This window comes from Phoenix dactylifera, unplaced genomic scaffold (genome assembly GCF_009389715.1).
Source record: "Phoenix dactylifera cultivar Barhee BC4 unplaced genomic scaffold, palm_55x_up_171113_PBpolish2nd_filt_p 000339F, whole genome shotgun sequence".
Taxonomy (NCBI): Eukaryota; Viridiplantae; Streptophyta; class Magnoliopsida; order Arecales; family Arecaceae; genus Phoenix; species Phoenix dactylifera.
Window position 1 is genome coordinate 291,477 of NW_024067799.1, and position 26,160 is coordinate 317,636.

At 35.8% G+C, this 26,160-nt stretch overlaps 1 protein-coding gene across 1 annotated transcript; it reads left to right on the top strand.

Moving 5' to 3' along the window:
- Positions 1-23,931: 23,931 nt before the first annotated feature.
- On the top strand, positions 23,932-24,294 carry LOC120105660. The gene has a single exon (XM_039118341.1). It carries the CDS (start codon positions 23,932-23,934, stop codon positions 24,292-24,294), a length of 363 nt encoding a protein of 120 aa, XP_038974269.1.
- Positions 24,295-26,160: the final 1,866 nt, after the last annotated feature.

The following is a 26,160-nucleotide window of genomic DNA, read 5'->3' on the forward strand; positions in this document are numbered from 1 at the left end:
GTTATTCTTAAGTAATTTACATGAAAGAGCAGAATAAAGAAATAATCTTATGTATCATATAGATGTATATCATGCAAACAATATTTTCATTGTGCTCAAGGATTCATAACTTTTCACAAGTTATTTTACATCAAAATTTTAAGCATATACTTGTGTATTTCATGGTTATGATATAGGCAAAGGTGCATTTTAATTTGAGCAAACCATGAATCAATTTCTGAAAGCATAAGTCAATGAATACATATATGGACATGATATCAAACGATTAACAATTAATGATTTTAATCATGTCATAATAAGATTTAAAGTTATTGACTTTGCTCAGCTAATTTATGAGAGAGATATCTAGAATTACTTATTCATTATATGTTCTTCAAGCCAAACTAGATTTCTTATGTGTGAACTTTTGGCTGAAGAAGATCCTCTCTCTTGTTTGCATGTGAATGTTTATTGTATCTTATGTGGAGGTGTCCTTCAAGCTAAAATCACTCATTTTCTTGCTCAAGGATTCTGCATTATTACCAAACTCCTTTTCTTTCTTGAAAGAAAGTCTTTAGTTTCTTTAAGATACAACCCATTCATCCAACATATTTCTAACTAGATGACTCAATTTAAGATAAGATAATAGTTGAATATTGAGTCACTTTACTCAAGAGATTGCCTAAATATAAGCAAGCACATATCACTTGAACTAAAGAAATAGTTTCATTAACCAAGATAGTTCAAGGACAAGCATGTGAGGCAATGGAAAGATTTATCAAGGTCAAATCAATTTCTTATTTCCAAAATCAATTTAGTTTAGATTCTATTTGCTTAAGATAATTATCAAGCTTTTGATGCTTGTTTCAAATCATATAATGCTTTATCATATTTGTAATGAGTGTTTTCAAATATGGTGGTTATCTAACATATATAAAGTAAGCACATAGGAGTCCATTCTACACACTCATTTGATAGGATATAACGTTTATAAAGCAAACAAATGATAAAGGTGATTTTTACTTCTAATCATGCAAGAATCTTATCAAGATCTATTTCATCTTTTCTTGATTTAATCTTTTAGTAGTCATCATTAAGTGTATATCTGAAAAATCCAATTTGGTTCTAATTAACAAGTTTTTCAGATTGTTATATGTAAAAGATTTAACCATATAATTTGATTTTAGTATTTTGATAATAGATCATTAGTCTCATAAAGAATAAAATGAATTGATACTTCTACAACTAGAATTTTTCATGAATGTTCTATATGCTTTGCTTGATGAATGATATCCAAGGATAGAAATATCTTTATTAGATTTGGCATTATTTTTCAAGAGAACATATCAAGCATAACATGTACGACTGAAAAATATGAGAGATACGCAATAGTTCGTTTTCTATTTTTCAGAAGATCAAAAGAAGTTTTCATCAAAGATAGATCTAATAGAAGTCATATGTATGACAAGCAGTGATGATAGCTTTTAAAAATCATTTAAGAAGATGACTATCATACAACATTGCCTTTTTCAATTCTTCAAAGATTCTATTAATCCTATTTTACCTAAGGTGTCCTTGGTGCTGAAATAATCGAATTTAATATTATTTTCTGTGCACAACTTAACATAAAATTGGTTTTCAGAACTATGCCATGATACATTACTTTCATAGTTTGCAAACCTTTATCATTTGATCGCTTTTTGTGAGTTTGTGCCAATGCAGAAAATATTTCAATTTGAGTGCCAAGAACAAGGCTAATGTAAGCTTTTGAAAACTTAGTGTTGGAAACAACATCTTTAGATTTAGAAATTGATTCTTGTTTGTTTCCTTAGTTAACATGCATAGCAAACTTTGACCTTTAAGAAGATAATTTTAAGTAAGCCAATGGCAAGGTCTTTTGAGATTAAGTACATACTAGCATGAGTTGATTTTGTATGCTAAAGATGGTTTCTTTAATCTTGGTATTCATAGTGCATATATTCAAAAATATACCAAGTACACATTATCATATCTATGATCAATAAACAATAATGCCATGGATAAAAACTCTCAATCAAGCATATAGAGAATTCATAGAATTATTCTTAATAAATTAATCATTTTGCAACTTATCCAATAGTGAGTAAAGTATACTATAAAATGAAGTGATTTGATTATATTTCCAAAAGTATTTTCTATATCTCAAAATTGATCAATACATGCAATTCATATTTTAATCGAATACTAAAGTAATTTCAATATGAGAGGATGCAATAATAACTTATATCATTATTTCTTTTATTTAACTCATTCTTCTTAATTACATTTTAAATTCAATTCCTTAGCACATGTCTAGAGCACCCATTGTTTAGATAACATCTTTTATTAGAACCTTGGATAGCTAGACATACTTGCTGAAGAATAATCATATTTTCAACTTAGGAACCCAAGCTCTTTTGGGTCCTTGTAGGTTAGCTATAATTGTTCCTTTTGTAACCCATATTTTCTTAATAGCTATTTTGTCCATGAATTTACAGATTTTAGGATTACAAGGGATGTATTTCTGTATCCTCTTGTTGAATTTAACAAACTTAGATCGAACATGAGTAGTAGAAAAACTTTCGGTTTTCTGTTTTTCCCTTTTAGGTTCATCAAATTTGTAATGTATAGATTTAGGAACAACAGAAGAGATTTTACTTAGCTTTTGTTTATCAGTATTATAAGAATCTGTTTTAGAATAATTAAAAACTGTTTTAACAAACATATTCTTAAAAGATTTTTGGGTGTACCAAGGTTGATATCCTAATGTAGCTTTATCAAATTCAGCTCTTTGATTATTTATCATTAGGTTCAATTTTTCAGAGCTGAGGGTAAATCTTTCAACAACAGGTCTTAATTTGTCAACTTCTTTAGTTAATCTTCTGTTATCTTCTGAAAGTAATTCATTGTTTTTCTTAAGTTTATCATGACTTTTAGTGAGAGATTGATCTCTTTGATTTAGTTCTTGATTTTCTTTCATTAAGATTTCAGTTTTACTAGTTAGTTTCAGTTTTTCATCTATTAGAATTTGATTTTCTTTTGAAATTTTCAGATTTAGTTTCTTAAGATTTTTATTCTTTACAGCTAATTTTCTACATTCACTATACAAATCGTGAAAAGCATTTAATAATTCATCATAAGAGAATTCGTCTTGAAAATCATTTGAGGTAAAAGTAGATTCAGATTTTACCTTGTCTTCCTGTGCCATAAAGCACAAGTCCGTTACCTCTTGTAGTTTCTTGGAGCTAATATCATCATTGTTGCTCCTAACTTTTATTTTATGGCTTGACTCTTTCTTGGTCAAGGCTTTCTTCCTTTTTATCTCTTTCTTCCTTTCTTCTTGCTTCCTCTTTTTCTTTGTCTTTAGGAAGCTGATTTGCCTCGGAGTCGACTCGGACCTTATTGGAGTCGACTCGGTTATCTTGAGGGTCGACTCTGAAATACTTGGAGTCGACTCGACTGAGGTGGGAGTTTCAACACCTTTTTCTGCAGTCTCATTGTTAGAATGTAATTGAAGCACATGAGAGCTAATCTGAGATTTATCATAAATATTTTCTAAAGTATCCCAGATCTCCTTAGCAGATAAGCATGCAGAAATTTCATTAAACTTTGTTTCTTGAATAGCACAATATAATATGTTCATAGCATCAGCATTCAATTGTGCTAAGTCCTTTTCATTAAAAGTTTGAGAGAGTATGTGAAGATCATTTATTATGATTTTCCATAAGTAATAGTTTTGTGATTGAATAAAGATGCGCATGCGTATTTTTCAATGTGTATAGTTTATGCCATTAAATAGTGGAGGTGTATTAATTGATTGTCCTTCTCCTAGAAAACTATCTATTTGAGTTGTCATGATCTTTGGCTCTTGATCGTGAGATCAATGATTAAACTTAGAGAACCTGGCTCTGATACCACTTGTTGCCCAGTAGATACAAGCCAAGAGGGGGGGTGAATTGGGTCTTTCAAAACTTTTATGCTACTTCTAAAACTTTTTGATTAGCTATGCTAAGTTGTATAGATGCACAGTGAAAGTTAAACTTAGCAAGGGTTTGATGTATAGACTTCGACTTGATTAAATATGCTTGCAACTAAAGGATGTGCGGATAAGAATTAAGCAAGCAATTTATCTAAGTAAGTAAGTGTGTTAGTTAGACAATAACTAGAGGCATTACAAACACAAAGGACATATAGTGGTTCGGTGCACCCCAGCACCTACATCCACTCCCCAAGACCTCTTGGGAAATTTCACTATAATCCTACCGATTACAGCCGGTTGTTTTACAAGCTCACAACCCAACTTGTTGTTTTACGAGCGCACAACGAACTCGGTCGGTTTTTCCAGGCTCACCGACTAGAACCACTCCGATTGTTTTCCCGGGATCACAATCGAACCCTACTCGTTGGTTTTACCCTCGGCTCACCAACAAACCTAACACAGTTGGTTTTCCCTTTGGCTCACCAACAAACCTTACACAGTTGGTTTTCCCTTTGGCTCACCAACAAACCTTAACCCCTTGATTCAATCCCTTGATTGAATCAAGTTACAAGATATTAAAACAAAGTATAAAACAAAACAAAGCTTCTTAAACAAGCAAATATGACAATATAAACAAATAGAGTAAAGAGAAGCCCTCAAACGAGTTTTGAAGATGAAGGAGCTCGGCTTCTTCTTTACTTGACCCTCTTCTGATTTGGCACGAAGTAGAGGATCACCGAGGCAGCACACGGATGGAGAGGAAGCTTTGGGATTCACTTGGATGCTCTTCTTCTCTCTATTTTACTTTGAATGGCCCTTTTGTGCTTATGGAAGATTTTTCTTGTAATCTCTTTGGAATCTCTTTCCTAAATGATCTCTCCCACTTCCATCATTTCTCCCCTAGCTCTCTTCTTGTTTCTATAGCTTTAGATGGCGTGGAAACAAGAATATAGCCGTTAGAGACAAGAAAAAGAGCCGTTGGACACAGTCTGCATTTCCTGACAATGTTACCATTGGGATCGGAGTCGACTCGCGCGATCAGGAGTCGGTTCGCCTGTTGCAGGAGTCGGCTCGTGTTTTACCGGAGACGACTCGGCCACTGTTCCAAATTTGAATTAATGTGCTTGCCTCGACTGGGAGTCGACTCGTCTTAACCTGGAGTCGACTCGCCAACTTCTGGAGCTGACTTGGCAATTTCGGAGTCGGCTCATCCACTGAAGTCCGTGGATCCAATTTTGAATTTTGTCCTCTCGAGTCGACTCGACTGTCCTGGGAGTCGACTCGAATCTCAGAGTCCGAACTCCCGATCCTCTGTCTTTTGGCTCGTCCAGTCTTGGAGTCGACTCGAACTTCCTTGGAGTCGACTCGGCTCTCAGTTTGCGAAACACAGCCTTCTGCCATCTTGGTGTAGCGCTGCCTTGGAGTCGACTCGAGCTGTCTGGGAGTCGACTCGAATCTCAGAGGCAGTAACTTGGTTTTTCTATCTGTTGATGGTCGCGGAGTCTCGGAGTCGACTCGTGCAATGCGGGAGTCGACTCGAATCTCAGAGTCCCAAAAATGCTCTCTGACTTTTTCATTGTGTTCCGCTGAGAGTCGACTCTTGCTTTCTTTGGAGTCGACCTACCAACCATCGGAGTCGACTCGCGTTCCACTGGAGTCGACTCGAATTTCAGACCCGAAAACTGCTCTCTGACTTTTCTGCCTGTGACTCCTAGGAGTCGACTCATACTTCTCCGGAGTCGACTCATACTTCTCCGGAGTCGACTCGAATTCCACTGGAGTCGACTCGAAGACTGTTCTTTTGAATTTTTCTTTTGATTTTACTCCTCCAATTTGAATCCTTTGAACTTTAAACTTGGGCCAATAAATTGTAGCTTTCTTCCAACTTGAGAGCTTTGGAGGCCTTCTTGTGTTCTTCCAACTTGCTATGTTCCTTGCAAAATAAATATCTTTCTCCTTGCAATATAAGCATTAGTATCTATACTTCAAGGTTTTGTGATCATCAAAATCAATCTATGAATCAATCTTTGGGTCATCAACTGAGTTCGTAAGACCTCGGCCGGGGCAGTATGCATAGTGGAGAAAGAGTTTTCCACTCTCGAACTTAAGTCGAATAAATCTTCACATATGACAGACGATGGGGTTTGACGAGTTGTCCATGACCTCCGTCCTGTAGGGATCCACGATAGTAGGACTGTATCACATATTAACTGCACCTAGAGGTTCACCATTCTATTCTGCTGGGTAGCCACTACATGCTGCTAGGTGTCACTAGTGGATGGTGGGACTCATAGGGATTGTCTCGATGATCGATAAACCCTAATGAGTAGAGTTGGAATCGTTCCAACCCATTGAAAGGAGTCTTCAATGATATTGTGATAGAGATCACAATATATCTCACTACCAGTCAGAGTAGAACCTATGGGGTCACACACACTAGAAGTATTGACTGATCCGATGGTTGAAATGTGATTAGGAATCACAAGTAATCAATTCGATTGATATTCAGTTGAAGAAGGAACAAAGGGAATTAATTAATTGGACTTGAAACAAGAGTCCTACTTCGAGTAGGATTCCTAGAGTCCTAATTGGATTAGGACTGGGAATCCTAGTTGGAGTAGGACTGGGATTCCTACTTGGATTAGAATTCCCACAATCCTACTTAGAATAGGATTTTGAATTCAATGCGAATTCCTACTTAGAATAGGATTCCTATAAGTCCTAATTGGATTAGGACTTCGGATTCAAGTAAGAACCCTAATTGGATTAGGACTAAAATTAAATACGTCCTAATATGGATTAGGGTTTCTTAAGTCACAAATTATTAATCTAATGAATCAATAAGACTCCTAATTGGATTAGGATTGAAGAGTTCAATTGAGTCAAAATTGATTTAAGTTCTAATTGGATTAGGACTTACCTAAATTGGATCCAAATTGGTTCACCCTTGGACTAAGCCTAATTGGATTAGAGCTTGACCACATTAGGGCAATGCAAACCCTAATTGAGGTGGACTAGGGTTTACCAAGAGGGAGGGGTGCAAGCCCCTCCCCCGCCCCTCCCCCTTTGATCACATGGTGCGGCACAAGAGAGGGGGCCGGCGCCCCCTATTTGGAAAGTTGTCTAGGGCTCCCACTTAGTAGGAACCCTAGATGGCTATAAAAAGGCTTATGAAGCCGGCGCCCTAGAAGAATTGCTTCCTCTCCCTCTTGTGCCGTGGCCACCCTCTCCCTCTCCTTGTTTCAGCCGCAAGCAAGGGAAGAAGAAGATCCAAGTGTTGGCGGCCTCCTCCCCTTCCCTTCCTTCATCCAACGCAAGGAAGAAAAGAAGGCTGCGTGGGGATTCTTCTTCATCCTCTTCTTCATCCTTCTTCTTCCTCCTCTCAAGCATATTCAAGAGTTGAAAGAAAGAGAGGAGATCAGCCATCAAAAGAAGTCTTTGCAAGGGAGCTAGCACCCCGGGAAGACAAGAGATCTTTGATCAGGTCCTCTGCTTCGTGTGGATACCCGTAGAGGCCGGACGTTTGAACGGCTTCAAACGAACCCTCAACCTAAAACCACGAGCTTCAGTTTGCGGTGATCATCTACCCGCGCAAGGTGAAGATTTGATCTCCCTAAAGGTTTTAAAAGTATTAATCTTTATCTAACTACGAACGGTCTAGAAACAGCGTTCATGCGATGAACGTCGATCCCGCTTATGCCGATTCCGCTGCAATCTGATTTTTGTTTTGAAATATCAGCGGCATAGGCGGGTTCCCAACACCAGGATCTTCTCCTTGTTTCAAGTGCCAGTGCTGCTAGCATGCCGGACCAAGCCCTTTGGCCGAGATTCTCCATCTCCGTCGACGTATCAGTAAGCCCCCTTCCCTTTGTTCCTCTGATCGAAGCCAACCAAGTATTTTCCCTTTCTCTAGTTTAGAATAAATCGAGAACGTTCTCGGTTTTCCATTTCGCTGGCTGCCGTTGGCCATCCCTACTGCTGATGGCTGGCTATCGACCTCCTGCCACCAAGGCCCGGCAATCGCTGGACCTTCTTCCCTCCCCTCTCTTTTTTTTTCTTCCCGCTCTTCTCTTTATTCTACCTTCTGCTTCCTTCTCAAATTCTTTATTTCTATTCTTTTTATTCATTTATTTACTTGTGGGTTAGTTCCTCAAATCCTCTTTTCTCTCTCTTGAATCATAGGCGAGGCATGATGATTAATCCAAGATTGTCTGTGCCATTGTGACAGACGAAACCCAAACTCCTCGCTGAACCGAGTTGACATTCTCTCTCCCCTCCCTCTTTCTTTCTCTAGACAATCTCTGGAATCCTAGTGTAAGCTTTGCTTTCCATATTACTCAGATCCAAGTTAACCTTGTTTGGAGACCCTGAACCACCCAGATACCCTGGCGATAGATCGGCCCATTACTATTGCCCCAACTAGATTTGGCCACTTTTGATCTTCACCTCACCCATTGAATCCTCCTTGCTTGGACTGACTTGGACAGTCGGGCACTATCACCTAACCGATCTGATTTGGAGAAATGAGGTTGTTCTCTAATAGTACTTTATATTGACTTCGCTTGACTTCTGGAATGATGATGAAATTTATTATGTCTTAATTATATTAAAATAGGTATACCAAACCCCATCCAACTAAAGTAGAATTTTTGAAACGAGAAGACATAAGTAACTTAAAGCTTCAAAGTGTATTTTTCAAATTTTTAATAAAATAATAATTATTTGTATTAAATTTTTTATATCTATTTTATACTGATTTAAACATATTATTGCTAGGATAATAATTATTTTAAATTTTGTTATGTGTTATGTTATAAAATTTGAAAAAAATGACTTGGCAAATTACAAAATTTGTTTTATATGTATGCATTCTCAGCACGACTATGATATAATTTGGCCTCGCCAATTTGTTAGCCTTGTCGACTTGTAATTTTTGAGAAACTAATTTCGACACCTAACACCAATGACTAGAATAGTAGTTTTTGGGACACCGTGCTACCGATGATTAAGAATAGTGATTTTTAGTATTTTGTGCATTCTAACTCCTGCCACTAGGTTACATGGCCATAGCTTGATTTCTAATTTTTGATTTCTGATTTCTATTTCTTGCATTTCTTGTAAAAATGTAGTATATTTTAAGAAGAAATATATATTATTCAAGAAATGTGTTATTTTTCAGTCAATATTTTGTGCTTTTAACTAAATTATTTGGCATGCTTTAGCCCCACTTTGGGATATTATGTTGCTTACTAGGATAGTGTAGCTCATTATTATATTATTTCTAATTTTTAGATCTTGATGCATGATTGCTCAGGACTTGGGGAGTGCCTTAGTTTTTTTGAAGATACTTTCTATCATTAGAGTTTTAGTCAATCTAGTTAGAATATTTTTTTTGGTTCATGTTAGTAGTTAGCAATTATTGACTTATGTTACTTTAGAACTATTGTAAGAATCATTTGGATAAGTTCTCGATTAAATAATTTTTTAGAGATTATTATTGCTTTGATATGATTTGTAGCCTTGCATGCTTTATGGTCCGCTGTATAGGTATGCAGCGTCTATTACACTCTGTGAGGATGATAGTGTTATTTTGATGATTAACAAGCAATTATCTAGAGTATGTTATAAGTTAAATCGATACTACATTCTTAAGTCTGTTACTCTCAGTATATTTTTTTAAATTGATATAGATACATTTCATTGTTTATTTGAATGAATCTAACCTTGAGATGCAGCAAAGTGTGGATTGAGTCGACCCAAAGGATGATTGGGTCGACCCCGGCACATCAAGAAATCATTTGGCACACTTCTGCAAAAATGGCACAGATGAACAGTGTGTTGGGTCGACCCAAGAAAAGCATGAGTCGACCCAAACATCAAGATCCTCAAAACAACTCAGAAAATGGTTCTCTAGATTTACTGAGAGGGTCGACCCAAGATGAAGTTGAGTCGACCCAAGCTTGAGTCGACCCAAACCCTGTGTGGGTCGACCCAAAGGCAAGACAGAACAGAAGACAGAAAAGGTTCTCTGGAAACCCTGTTAGGGTCGACCCAAGAAGAAGTTGAGTCGACCCAACTGAACCTTGAGTCGACCCAAGGAAAGGTTGGGTCGACCCAAGTGAAGGAAAGCTGAATTCCAAGTTTCTGTGTTTCTGAAGGTTGGGTCGACCCAAGAAAAAGTTTGAGCTGACCCAAGGTTTGGGTCGACCCAAGAAAAGTTTGGGTCGACCCAAGTACGGGCAGAAGCATTACGGCTAGTTGTGCAGAAGTGCTTTTTGGACTCCCAACGGCTATAAACGGCTAGTTTCTTCAATCCAACGGTCAGGAAGGACTATTTGGAGGTTGGAGAAGTATTTAAGAGGGAGTATTCATCAGAGGAAGCAAGCTTTGGGAAAATACATCAAGTGCATTCAAGAGAGAACCCTAGCAAGGCAAGCTTCATCCAAGTGCTTCATTCAAGAATCAAAAGAAAGTGGTTGAGCAGATTCAAAGAGTCATCAAGAGCTCCATCCACCCTTGAAGAGTGAAGCATCCTTGACAAAGAAGAGAGAAGTCACATCAAGCGATAAATATTCTCTAAACTCTTCTTTGTAGATTATATTGTTATATTTGCTCATCTAGGAGTTTAAATCTTCTTCCTTTGTTTATTAAACTACTTGTAAAGGTTGATTGGTTAGCCCGCAAAACCAACGGAATAGGTTGATTGGTGAACCCGGAAAACCAATTGTAAAAGTTCGTTGGTGAGCCCGTAAAACCAATATAGGTTGTTGGTAAGCCTGTAAAACCAACGTAGGTTGTTGGTGAACCCGTAAAACCAATTGTATAGGTTCGTTGGTGAGCCCGTAAAACCAACATAGGTTTTTGGTGAACCCGGAAAACCAAAGTGTAAAGGTTTTTGGATTGTGAGCCCGGAAAACAATCCAACTGTAATCCGCGGGATTATAGTGAATTCCCAAGGGATCGCTTGGGGAGTGGATGTAGGTGCTAAGGAGAGCACCGAACCACTATACTTCTTGTTGTTTGCATTGTGATTTGTTTAAGTTCACTAACACATCATTTAACACAAGTAAGATAGTTAAAATTAAAAGAAACCAATTCACCCCCCCTCTTGGCTTGTCACCTTGGGCAACAAGTGGTATCAAAGCAGGTGCTCTAATATTAATTATTGATCTCAAGATCAAGAGCCAAAGATCATGACAACTCAAATAGATAGTTTTCTAGGAGAGGGACAATTAATTGATAGACCTCCACTTTTTAATGGCATAAACTATACATATTGGAAAGCACGCATGCGTATTTTCATTCAAGCACATGACTATGATTTATGGAGTATCATAGTCAATGGACCACACACAAGCACTAATCATGATAAGAAAATGGATCAGCAAAATGCAAAAGTCATGAATGTGCTATTTTGTGCATTAGATGATAGTGAACTTAATTGCATATCTTTTTGCACAACTGCTAAGGAAATATGGAATATGCTTGAAGTTAAATATGAATGCACTAACAAATCTGAAACATCATGTGTAGAAGAATAGCAGCATCATATTGCAAATTCATGCTTGGCACATGAAGATGAGATATATGAGGTACATGCTAAAACTAAAAATGATTTTACATTTGATGAACTTCATGATGTCTTTTCTGATTTGTATTTAGAACATAAGAAACTTATTTGTAGGAACAAGAACTTGAAGAATGAAAATCAAATCCTAATAGATGAAAAACTAAAACTGACTAATGAAATTGAAATCTTAATTAAAGAAAATAAAGAACTAAATCAGAGAAATCAACTTCTCACTGAAAGCCATGATAAACTTAAGAAAAACAATGAATTGCTTTCAGAAGATAATGAAAAATTAACTAAAGAATTTGATAATTTGAAACCTACTGTTGAAAGATTCACTCTCAGCTCTGAAAAACTGAATTTAATGATAGAAAATTCAAGAGCTGTATATGACAAAGCTGGATTGGGATATCAACCTTGGTACACTCAAAAATCTTTCGAGAATATATTTCTTAAATCCTCCACTATTCATCCTAAAATAATTTTTCACAAATCTGGTGAAACTAATAAACAGAAACAGAAAACTGAAAATTCATTATCTGTTTTTGCTAAATCTATGTTGTTTAAATTTAGCAAGAGTATGGAGAAGTATATTACTTGTAATCCTAAAATCTGCAAACTAAGAGACAAAATGGTAATTAAGAGAATATGGGTTCCAAAAAAAACAATTATAGCTAACCTGCAAGGACCCAAAAGAGCTTGGGTTTCTAAGTTGAAAACATGATCATTTTTAGCAAATGTGTCTAGCTACCCAAGATTCCAATTATCTGGACAATGGGTTCTCTAGACACGTGTTAAAGAATGGAACTTAAAATATAATTAAGAAGAGTGACCAAAATGGAAGAAATAATGAAATTAGTAATCCTTGCATCCTCTCATATTGAAATTGTAGCTAGTATTAATCATTTCTATGATATAAGTGATACTTTTGGTATGAAAAGAAAATATATCCAAATCACTCCATCTTCCTATATTATGCTTCAGTTATTGATGGATAATTTACTTAATCAATACTCCTAGAATAACTCTGTGAATTCTCTATATACTTGATTGAGAGTTCTTATCCTCGGCATTATCTTCTATTGATCATAAACACAAGAATGTCTACTTGGTATGCCTTTGAATATATGCACTATGAATACCAAGATTAAAGAAACCTTTATTTTGGCATTAACTCATGCTAGTATGTACTTAGTCTCAAAAGACCTTGTCATTGACTTACTTAGATTAATTTCTGCAAGGTCAAAGTTTGCTACGCATGTTAACTAAGGAAACAAACAAAAAAAAAATAATTTCTAAATCTAAAGATGTTGTTTACATCATTGAGTTTTTCAAAAGCTTACATTGGCTTTGTTCTTGGCACTTAAATTGAAATATTTTCTGCATTGGCACAAACTCACAAAAAGGGTTCAAATGAAGAAGGTTTGCGAACTATGAAAATAAAATTGTATCATGGCATAGTTTTGAAAACCAATTTCTTATTAAGTTGTGCACAGAAAATAATATTGAATACAATTGTTTCTACACCAAGAACACCATAAATAAAATAGGGTTGATAGAATCCTTGAAGAAATGAAAAAGACAATGTTGTATGATAGTCATCTACTTAAATGATTTCTGTTAAAAGCTATCATCATTGCTTGTCATACATATGGTTTCTATTAGAAAACTCCTTTTGATCTTCTGAAAAATAGAAAATGATATATTGTATATCTTTTATATTTTTCAGTCATACATGTCATGCTTGATATGTTCTTATGAAAATAATGTCAAATCTGATAAAACAAATATTTCTTTGGATATTACTCTTCAAGCAATGCATATAGAATATTCAATGAAAAGATACTAGTTGTAGAAATATCAATTCATACTATTCTTATTAAAACTAGATCCTTTATTGAGAATATAGTTTATCATTTTGATTCTATGTAACAATCTGAATTTTGATAGAAACAACTGTTTAAGATAATTTGATGAAAACTTAGCTAGCACGTCTTATTGATAGTTATCTTAAGCAAATAGAATCTAAGCTAAATTGATTCTGAAAACAAGAAATTGATTTGACCTTGATGAATCTTCCTATTGCCTCACATGCTTGTTCTTGAACCATCTTGGTTAATGAAACTATCTCTTTAGTTCAAGTGACATGTGCTTGCTTATATTTAGGCAATCTCTTGAGTAAAGTGACTCAATATTCAATTATTGTCATATCTTATGTTGAGTCATCTAGTTAAGAAATATGTTGTATGAATGTTTTGTATCTTGAAGTAACTAATGACTTTTTTTCAAAAAAAAAAAAGGAGTTTGTTAATAATGCAGGATCCTTGAGCAAGAAAATGAGAGATTTCAACTTGAAGGACACCTCCACATAAGATACAATAAACATTCACATGCAAACAAGAGAGAGGACCTTCTTCAGCCAAACGTTCACACATAAGAAATCTAGTTTGACTTGAAGAATATAGAATGAATCGGTAATTTTAGATACCTTTCTCATAAATTAGCTGAGCAAAGTCAATAACTTAAATCTTATTGTGGCATGGTTAAAATCTTTAATTATTAATTTCTTGATATCATGTCTATATATGTATTAATTGACTTATGCTTTTAGAAATTGATTCATGATTTGCTCAAACTAAAATGTTCCTTTGCCTATATCATAACCATGAAATACACAAGTATATGCTTAAAATGCTGATTTGAATTGACTTGTGAGAAGCTATGAATTCTTGAGCATAATGAAAATGTTGTTTGCATGATATACATCTATATGATACATAAGATTATTTCTTTATTCTGCTCTTTCATGTAAATTACTTGAGAATAACAAAAAGAGAGAGAGATAAAGAAAAGAAAATGGATATTATTCAAGAGAAGTAAAATCTAAGTAAAGGCAAATACTTCAATCTTAAGGAAAAGCAAAACAAGCATAATACATTCGGCACATTTGTGAGACTAGTGAAAGGGATAAAATCCGTAATCAATTACACTTAAATAGGGAGAGTTTATTTGAAAAGAATTAATTTTGATCCTTGACATGCTTGCTCTTAATGTTTTAATACATGATGTTATGACTTAATGCATATTATGTTTTGCATGTCACATGATGTTTTGAATTATGTGTTTTCAATATTCAAATAACAAAGATCTTTCCTAAATATAACTTGTAATGCTTCATGCCTATAAAATTTGATTGAAACATGTTATTACCAACAACAACATCATTTTGTTTTAATGAATATATTTTGAAAAATAAAAGAAAAGAATAATTTGAATTTGCAAATTAGGCAAAATGAATTGATTCTGATTTATCTTTTATCTTGCCTAACATTAGTACATAATATCCTCCAATTTGTCCCAAAATTCAATATGAATTACAAAGATTCTGGATGTGCTCTAATGTTCTTGAAATATGTGTTTTCAATCTTAATAATTTAAGATGAGCTACAATGTAGAAGATGCAAATCTCAAATTATAATCCTGAAAGCCTCCTTGAAAATTTTTATGAAATTCAGAATCTGATTTTGTATAAAAGCTTAAACTTAATTTAAAAATGCTTCTATCGTTGCATTTTTGTAACTTTCATTATATGCTTCAATGATTGCATCATTTTGGGGAATAACTCAATATGATTTCTAGATGAAAACTACGGTTTAAGAAAAATAGAATTACTTTGGATACCTTGGTTGTTTGCTCCGATACGCATCTGAAACATATCATTTTTTATCTTATAAGTGTACTGAAATTGGTCTAAATGATGTGTTTTTCAATGATCTTGATTGCAAATAAATGGTTCTAAATATATGATATTATTTTGATATTAAAAAGATTTATGGTGCTTCATATATACATTGCTGAAAAACTATGACTAAGAAATTAATATTTTGAATATACACTCCTACATAATTAAATGCTTCTATCATTAAAAAGAAAAGCTATTTTTAAGAAGAGAGCTAATGATCCTAAAGCTTAAAATATTTCAACTCACTTCAATAATTCTTATAGGAAAGAAAATGTAATTACTTTTGAAAGAAATTTGAGCTTCAAAAGAATTATTTTCTGATTAATATTTCCATACATATTCAAAAAAAATAGGAGGAAATATAATTTATTCTTGAAAGATTAAAAAAAGTGATTGCTATAAATTTTGAAAAATTCTAGATCACTCTACATTCTTGATATTATAGAAGAACAAAAAAAAGGTTTGAAAGAAAATGCATCTTTTAAGGGGGAGCTTTAAATACTCAATCTCTTTATTGAAAATTATCTTCAAACTCTAAACTCTCAAATGGAATGATTAATTAAGGGGGAGAAAGAAAATTTCAGAGTGAGAGATCATATAGAACTTAATCGTATAAATTCGCATCTAAAAATGAGACAAAGAATACTAAATGTAAAGTGGTATTAAACTTTGTGCTTCATTGAATATCTTTTGAAAGTTGGATTTCCATCTGTATTCATCGGTAAATCATTTATTTCTGAAAATTAATTGAAAAGGATTTCATCTGTCTTAGTTTCGAAAATTTATCTTGGAATCTACTTATGAGTTCTTATTGGCTTGCACTTTAGTGTTTCAATCCTGAGCCAATTCATTTTAATTGATTTTGATGCTATGATCTTTAAAGGAGTAAAAGAAAGTCTTTAAGAGAGCTCTAAAAGAACTTTCAAAGCCTTGATTTTTATGTATTTTACACTGCATAAATTCATGTTTTGGTATCTATGCCCCAATACTTTTATATCATGAAAGAACTTTGAAGTCATTAAGAATTAAGGATTCAACATAATCTTATGTTTTTCGAGTATATAAGGTTTGATCTTTATTTGCTCTTATACTATACTCTGAAAATTAATTAGATTGCTTTCATCTTGCTATATACTTAATATATATATATATATAAAGGTGTTGAATTTTCATTCGTGCCTTCTTTGAATATTATTCTTGATACTTCTTCAAATAACTTGAAAAAGATTCCATCTACACTTGATTTGAAAAATATCTTTGGAATCTACAGTTAGAGATCTCTTTTGGCTCACATCTTAAATGTCTCATTTCTAAAGCCAAACACATAGAAATAAGATATCATTTTATTAGGGATCATGTGCAAAATGGAAACATATGTATTGAGCATATATGTACTGAAAAACAATTAGCTGACATATTCACAAAATCCTTGAGTGAAGATAGATTCTGCACGCTAAGGAGGAAATTAGGCATATGCGATCCTTTTTATTGAAGAGATATAAAAGGGAGCAAGCAGTCTCATGATACATTCCTCCCATTTCTAAAAACCCATGAAACATGAGTCAAACTTGTAATCTATAGATTCCTTACTCATGTATCATTGTCCCAGAAAGAATTTGTAAGGATTGGAAGCAAGGAAAATTTTTAGAAGCGAAAAGGAAGAGAAAGAAAAAATTTCTAAACTTGGGTCGACCCAACCTAGAATAGGGTCGACCCAACGTCAGGACCCCACTGTTAAAAGGGGGACCCGTGAGCCTTTAGGGCACTGTTTACCCTTTGTCCTCTTCCGAAAACCCTATTTTCCACTCTCAAATCTTCTCCAATCATCTCCAAACAGTAGATTACTTCAATATCTTGGAGAAATGGGACCCAAGAGAGTCGTAGCCAAGCGATCCGGGAGAGTCTCACGATCTTGTTTAGAGCCTAGGATATGTATCTAGTTCTCATATGTATTTTGTGTTTATCATGTATCTTAAACTTTGATTAAGGAACATTGTATTTGCTTTTATTTTTGGCATGAATGTACTAAAATGTTCCTATTTTGATCAATGAAGTTTGAATGTTTGTTATTTATTGTGTCTTTTCCCATGCACCTATTTGATGATAACAAAAAGGGGGAGAAGTAAAGAAAGAGTAATAGGGGAGAAGTAAAGAAAGAGTAATAAGAGGAGAAGTAAAGAAATTGTGTAAGAAAAGAGAAATAACTTGTAAAACAAATTGAAAATCATATAGGAAAGCATATACATTTAAGGGGGAGCAATTTGTAACAATGAAAATGATCAAATCAAAAATTTCTATCAAATTTCAGAATTTGGCACATAGAATTTCAGAATTTAGCACGCACCTTTCACACCTCGATATATAATCTGAAACTCATGTTTTATCTCAAATTTTTGGAGTTTCATCTTTAATGAATTATAAATGAAAGGGGGAACAATTCAAAAAGTCAAACTGGCAACATTTGAATGATATAGGGGGAGACTTCACTCTTATATATGAAAAGCTGAAATTCAGCAAGTTAAGCCCTTTCAAAAAAACTGATTTTAAGATAAATATCAATAGGCTCATACTCTTTATTTTGTAATCATCAAAAAGGGGGAGATTGAGGATGATAGTGTTATTTTGATGATTAACAAGCAATTATCTAGAGTATGTTATAAGTTAAATCGATACTACATTCTTAAGTCTGTTACTCTCAGTATATTTGTTTAAATTGATATAGATACATTTCATTGTTTATTTGAATGAATCTAACCTTGAGATGCAGCAAAGTGTGGATTGAGTCGACCCAAAGGATGATTGGGTCGACCCCGGCACATCAAGAAATCATTTGGCACACTTCTGCAAAAATGGCACAGATGAACAGTGTGTTGGGTCGACCCAAGGAAAGCATGAGTCGACCCAAACATCAAGATTCTCAAAACAACTCAGAAAATAGTTCTCTGGATTTACTGAGAGGGTCGACCCAAGATGAAGTTGAGTCGACCCAAGCTTGAGTCGACCCAAACCCTGTGTGGGTCGACCCAAAGGCAAGACAGAACAGAAGACAGAAAAGGTTCTCTGGAAACCCTGTTAGGGTCGACCCAAGAAGAAGTTGAGTCGACCCAACTGAACCTTGAGTCGACCCAAGGAAAGGTTGGGTCGACCCAAGTGAAGGAAAGCTGAATTCCAAGTTTCTGTGTTTCTGAAGGTTGGGTCGACCCAAGAAAAAGTTTGAGCTGACCCAAGGTTTGGGTCGACCCAAGAAAAGTTTGGGTCGACCCAAGCACGGGCAGAAGCATAACGGCTAGTTGTGCAGAAGTGCTTTTTGGACTTCCAACGGCTATAAACGGCTAGTTTCTTCAATCCAACGGTCAGGAAGGACTATTTGGAGGTTGGAGAAGTATTTAAGAGGGAGTATTCATCAGAGGAAGCAAGCTTTGGAAAAATACATCAAGTGCATTCAAGAGAGAACCCTAGCAAGGCAAGCTTCATCCAAGTGCTTCATTCAAGAATCAAAAGAAAGTGGTTGAGCAGATTCAAAGAGTCATCAAGAGCTCCATCCACCCTTGAAGAGTGAAGCATCCTTGACAAAGAAGAGAGAAGTCACATCAAGCGATAAATATTCTCTAAACTCTTCTTTGTAGATTATATTGTTATATTTGCTCATCTAGGAGTTTAAATTTTCTTCCTTTGTTTATTAAACTACTTGTAAAGGTTGGTTGGTTAGCCCGCAAAACCAACGGAATAGGTTGATTGGTGAACCCGGAAAACCAATTGTAAAGGTTCGTTGGTGAGCCCGTAAAACCAACATAGGTTGTTGGTAAGCCCGTAAAACCAACGTAGGTTGTTGGTGAACCCGTAAAACCAATTGTATAGGTTCGTTGGTGAGCCCGTAAAACCAACATAGATTTTTGGTGAACCCGGAAAACCAAAGTGTAAAGGTTTTTGGATTGTGAGCCCGGAAAACAATCCAACTGTAATCCGCGGGATTATAGTGAATTCCCAAGGGGTCGCTTGGGGAGTGGATGTAGGTGCTAAGGAGAGCACCGAACCACTATACTTCTTGTTGTTTGCATTGTGATTTGTTTAAGTTCACTAACACATCATTTAACACAAGTAAGATAGTTAAAATTAAAAGAAACCAATTCACCCCCCCCCCCCTCTTGGCTTGTCACCTTGGGCAACACTCTGGATTCAGGATGTGACAAATTTAGCAGTATCAGAGCCTAGATTTTAGGTTCCTTAGAATTTATTAGAAAGGTTGAGAGACATGTAGGAATTAGACAAGAGAATAATATTAATTGTTTTTTGTTAATAACCTTATATTATTTTGTTTGGATATTATTTGTGATGTTTGTTTTATTTTACTGAATCAAAATGTCGGCTCACCGTACCCGTAGTCTGAATGAGATAGCTCGGGGCTCTCAGGGTAGAGTCCCTACTAATCAAGCTGTTGAGGCATCTCAAAGTTTGGGGCACCAGAATATAGCCTCCAGAATTTAGCAAGAAGGAGGGGCCAGTCAATTAACTACGAATCATCTAATTTTAGGTCAGTCAACTATGATTCAAGGGAATGCTGTTGAAAACCAAACCCAGGTGCTTGATGTGATTGAGGAGGTTCTTGGATTATTATATTAGCGGAGGCAACAACCTCAGCATTCAATCTAGCAGGATGTTGGTCTAATTGATCAAAGAATGGGGATAGCAGAATTTAGAAAATTTTCTCCTTTAGCATTTAAAGATACCACTAATCCGCATGAGAATGAAGCTTGGATTGATGAATTGGAGGAAGCTTTTAGGGCAATGGACTGCACTGATGAAGAAAAAGTCAGATTTGCCATCTTTATGCTTCAAGACAAAGCCTAGCACTAGTGGAAGTCTGCGGAGTGCACTTTGGCTCCTGAGCAAGAAATAATTACCTCGTAGAGGTTTTGCATAGCCTTCTACTCCAAGTACTTTCCTTCAAGTCGACTGAGGGAGCTAGAAAGTGAATTTCTTAATCTATTTCGAGGAGCTATGACTGTGGATGAATATGAGGCCGAGTTTGACAGATTGTCCCAATTTGCTACCACCTCCATCATGGATGTAGAGTCCAGGATGAAGAGATTTGAAGAAGGATTGAAGCCTCACTTACATCGGAGTTTGGCCGCAATGCATTCAGCAAACTATGATGAATTGATAGATAGGGCCATGTATATGGAGGTTATTTGGAAAAAAACTCAAGACACTAACGGTGGAGAGCGAAAGAAGAGGAGTAGAGATTTTGATACTCACGGTGAACAGAACTCTAGTGGGCCTGCAAAATTCCATGACAAATCTTAGCATTCAGGGAAGGAAGAATCATATGGGAAGATTACTCAACAGAACAAACTCAAGTGTGAAGCATGTGGTGGTACTCATAAGACTGAGAATTGTAGGTGGTTAACTGGTGCTTGTTTCAGATGTGGCCTATAGGGTCATAAGATAGCAGAGTGCTCTTATAATCAGCAGGAATCTTAATCAGTTTAGAGGCCTCAAGCTACTAAGATCTAGCAACTGCAAGCTTCTCTTGCTCCAGCTCAGTCAGCTCAGGCTTCTTCTCTCAAGCTTTAGAATGGGGGGAGACTACACACTCAAGGACATGTTTATGCATTGACTCAACAGAATGCTCAGGCATCTGACACTATGGTATCTAGTATATTGCCGATTTCATCTATTTATGCTCATGTATTATTTGATTCTGGTGCTACAGATTCTTTTGTATCATCTGTATTTCTGCAAAAGCATAACTTGCTCTATGTGCCGTTAAGAATTGATTTGCATGTTAGTACCCCTGCCAGGGTTGGGGTGATTGTTAATCAGATATGTAAGTCTTGTTTAGTTTAGATAGTAGGTATAGAATTGACTGGTGATTTGATAGTCATAGACATTCATGATTTTGACATAATATTGGATATGAATTGGTCAACGTCAAATTTTTCTACTATTGATTGCTATGATAAACAAGTAAATTTTCGAATCCCTAGAGATGCTGAATTTAGCTTTATGGGTAGTGGTGCTTCTACTTTTTCTAGAGTTGCTTCTGTTATGCAAATAAAGTGGCTATCCAAGAAGCAGAGTATGACACATGTTGCCACCGTAGTTGATATCACACAATCTGACTAGAGATTGGAAGATATCCTAGTAGTGAATGAATACCCTGACATTTTTTTGGAAGATCATTCAGGTTTGCCACCAGATAGAGAAATTTTATTTGTAATTGATTTGATTCCCTATACAACACCAATCTCGAAAATTCCTTATAGAATGGCTCCCGCTGAAATGAAGGAATTAAAGGAGCAGTTGCAAGATCTTCTTGATAAAGGCTTCATTAGACCTAGTGTTTCTCATTGAGAATCCCCAATATTGTTTGTAAAGAAGAAGGATGGTAGCATGATGTTATGTATTGATTATCAAGAGATAAATAAGGTAACAATAAAGAACAAGTATCCTCTATCAAGGATTGATGACCTGTTTGATTAGTTAAAGGGTGCTCAGGTATTCTCCAAAATTGATCTTCATTTTGGATACCATCAATTGAAGATAAGGGAGGAAGATGTGCTAAAGACTACTTTTATAAGGTACAAGCACTATTAAATTTTTGGTCATGCTCTTTGGGCTGACAAATGCCCCTGCAGCATTTATGGACCAGATGAATAGGGTGTTTCAACCCTTTTTAGACAAATTTGTGGTTGTCTTTATTGATGATATTCTAATTTATTCTGGAAGTCAGGGCAAGAATGAGCAACATTTAAGAATAGTTTTAGAAACTCTAAGACAAGAGCAGTTGTATAGTAAACTGAAGAAAAGTGAATTTTGGCTGGACACTGTGATGTTCCTATGGCATGTGATATGTAAAGAGGAGATTTATGTGGATCCAAACAAGATAAAGTAGTGGTCAACTAGAGCAGGCCAAATAATGTTTCTGAGGTTCTTAGGTCTAGCTGGATATTATAGAAGGTTTGTTGAGAGTTTTTTCTCTATTGCTGCACCTTTAACTCGACTAACTCATAAAAAAGTTATGTTTGATTGGTCAGATAAATATGAATAGAGCTTTCAGGAGCTTAAGCAATGTTTGGTATTGGACCTTATCATTACCCTTTCCTCTAGTGATGGAGGATTTATCATCTACAGTGATGCTTTAAAGAAACGATTGGGTTATGTCCTCATGCAAAATGATAAAGTAATTGCTTATGCCTCACGACAGCTAAAACCTTATGAAGAAAAGTACCCGACTCATGATCTTGAACTTGCAGCTATCGTATTTGCATTAAAAATTTAGAGACACTATTTATATGGTGAATCTTGTAAGGTGTACACTGATTATAAAAGTTTAAAATATATCTTTACATAGAAGGAACTGAATATAAGATAGAGAAGATTGTTAAAGTTGCTTAAAGATTATGATTTGTCTATATATTATCATCCAAAAAAAGCTAATGTGGTGGCTGATGCACTGAGCAGAAAATCTACAGGTAATATTGTTGTTTTATTCACCTCTCAGAAAGGCATTTTTGAAGATCGTAGAACATAAATTGAGGTATGTCAGAATGATCTTGATATCTGTTTGGCCAACTTCCATGTCCAACCTACCTTAATAGATAGGATCAAGATTGCCCAACTAGATGACCCTTAGTTGCAAAAGATTAAGAATGATGTTGAGTCAGGTTCTCAGTCATAGTTTAGAATGCACGAGGATGGATCATTGAGATTCAAGAATAGAATTTGTACCAAATGATTTTGAGTTAAAAAAAAATTATGAAAGAAATTCATATCACCAGGTACATAATTCATCTTCGGCGTACTACGATGTATACGGGTTTGAAAAAATATATTTTGGTGGAATAACATGAAGAGAGAGATCACACAATTCGTAGCATGATGTTTGACTTGTTAGCAGGTTAAAGTTGAACATCAAAGACCTGCAGGGTCATTGCATCCTCTTTTGATTCCAAAATGAAAGTGAGAACACATCACAATGGACTTCACCTCTAGGTTGCCTCATACTCCTAAGGGTTATGATGCTATATGGTAATTGCAGACAGGTTGACAAAATCAGGTCACTTCTTGGCATTTAAAGTAGGAATGATATTGGAAAAGTTTGCAGAACTCTATATTGAGGAGATAGTGAGGTTGCATGGAGTACCTGTATCCATTGTTTCTGATAGGAACTCATGGTTTGTAGCATATTTTTGGGATAGTCTGCATAAAACTTTGGAGACCACTATTAGTTTCAGCATAGCTTTTCACCCTCAGACTGATGGCCTGCCGAAAAGGACCATTCAAATTTTGGAAGATATGCTTATAGCTTGTGGGATTGATATGAGAGGTTCATGGGACTGTCACTTGCTTTTGGTTGAGTTTGCATATAATAATAGTTACTACACAAATATTAAGATGGCCCCTTATTAGGCTCTTTATGAAAGAAAGTGCAGATCTCCTATCTGTTGGGATGATGTAGATGAAAGAAAACTTATAAATCCTGAGATTGTTCTGCAAATAGTAGAGAAGATCTAGCTAATCAAAGAATGCCTTCGGATAGCTCAGAGTAGATAAAAAAGCTATGCAGATAATAGGAGGCAAGAATTAGAATATTAGGTCAGAGACTATGTATTTTTGAAAGTATCTTCTGCTAAAGAAGTAATGCGATTTGGAATTCGTGGGGCATTTTGTCTGCGTTATGTGGGACCTTTTGAAATTCTGGAAAGAGTTGGAGCTGTAGCTTATAGATTGGCATCTGCACCATCACTATCTAGAGTTTATAATGTATTCCATGTTTTCATGTTAAGAAAGTATGCTCCAGATGCCGGCCATATGGTAGAAATGGCTCCTTTGTGGCTTAGAGAGGACTTGTCATATGATGAGCGTATTGTTGATAGAAAGGAACAAGTATTAAGAAGCTGCGCAATTCCTTATGTCAAGATCCAGTGGAGTAATCACTCAGAACGTGAGGCAACTTGGGAACTAGAGGACAAGATGAAGGAAAAATATCCAAACCTATTTTGAAGCTAAGGTATGTTAAAATTAGAGGACGAATTTTTTTAAGAAGGGAGAATGTGAGGCCTAGCCTTCACTGGTCCAGCGCTTTGGCACAACCTGATGCCAAGAGAGGGCCCGAAGGCCCTCTTCTCATTCATAACTAGGTAGAGCCCCATTCAACTAAATAGAGGAGGAGGAAGAGTCCTCGACCGTGGGGACTGCCAAAGGCTAGGATCAGCCTAGCCTCCACATTGTTTGAGTCCATCCACCGTGAAAATCGCGGTGAAGCAATAAATCCAAGCTTATCTCTTCAAAAACTTTCTCTATAAATTTTTCTCTTTCTCTACAATTGATTCACCATTGAGCTCCATCGAGACTTCTCTTCCCTCTCCTCCCTCCTTCTTCTCCTTCTCTAGTAGCCGGCATTCCACCCGAGTTGAGCACCACTACCAAAAGCCCCGTTTCCCCTCAATTCTGCCCGAGCACTCTATTTCCCATATTTCAGGATCTTTCCCCTATTTCGAACACCGCAGCTATAAGCTCGCGGGACCAAGCCCTTTGGCCGAGATCCTTCACCTCCGCCGATCCACCGGTAAGCCCCCTTCCCTTTGCTCCTCAGGTTGAACCAACCAAGCCTTTTCCCTTTCTCTATTTTAGGATAAATCAAGAGTGCTCTCGATTTTCCTTCTCGTCAATCTCCATCAGCCGCCCCTACCGTCGACGGCTAGCCGTCGGCCTCCTGCCACCATGGCCCAGCTCCTGCCGCACTTTCTTCCCTCTCCTCTCTTCCTTCTCTTCTGTCTCTTCTCTTCGTTCTACCTTCTACTTCCTTCTCAAATTCTTTATTTCTATTCATTTTATTCATCTATTTATTTACGGGTTAGTTCCTCAAATCCTCTTTTCTCTGTCTTGAATCATGGGCCAGGCATGATGATTAATCCAGGATGGTCCATGCCACTATGACGGACCAAATCCAGACTCCTGGCTGATCCAAGCTGAGGCTCTCTCTCCTCTCCCTCTCTCTCTAGATAGGCTTAGAGATCCTAGTATAAGCTTTGCTTTTCTTGTTGCTCGGATCTAAGTTAATCTAGTTTGGAGACCCTGAACTGCCTCGGTACTCGGGCGGTAGACTGACCCATTACTTTAACCCTAGCTAGATTTAGCCACTTTTGATCTTTACCTGATCCGTTGAATCCTCCTTGCTCGAACCGACCCAGGCATTCGGGCACTATCATATGACCGACTTGATTTGGGGGCATGAGGTCGTTCTCCAGTAGTATTTTATTTTGATTTTGCTTGACTTCTAAAATGATGATGAAATTTATAATATTTTAATTATATTAAAACAAGTACACCTGACTTATCTAACTAAAGTAGAATTTTTGAAGCAAAAAGAGATAAGTAACCTAATGCCTTAAAGTGTATTTTTTAAATTTTTAGTAAAATTATAATTAGTTGATTTAAATTTTTGATATCTATTTTATACTTAGTTAAATGGGTGAGGCATGTTATTGCTACGATAGTAATTATTTTAAATTATGTTTTGTGTGATGTTATGGAATTTAGAAAATATGACTATATAAATTATGAAATTTGTTTTATATGCATGCGTTCTCAGCACGGCTACAAAATGATCTTGCCCCACCAAAAAAAATTATTCGTTGGCCCTATCAACTTATATTTTGTGAGAAACCGGTTTCGATACTGCACCATCAGTGACTAGAATAGTAGTTTTTGGGACACTGTGCCACTAATGATTAAGAATAGTAATTTTTGGCATTTTGTGTATTCTGACTCTTATCACTGGATTACGTGGCCATAACCTGATTTTTGATTTTTGATATTTGATATTTGATATTTGATTTTTGTTTCTTGCATTTTTTGTAAAGACTA

Coding starts and splice junctions, on each gene's coding strand:
- LOC120105660 (XM_039118341.1), top strand. CDS start 23,932: ATGCGATTTGGAATTCGTGGGGCATTTTGTCTGCGTTATGTGGGACCT.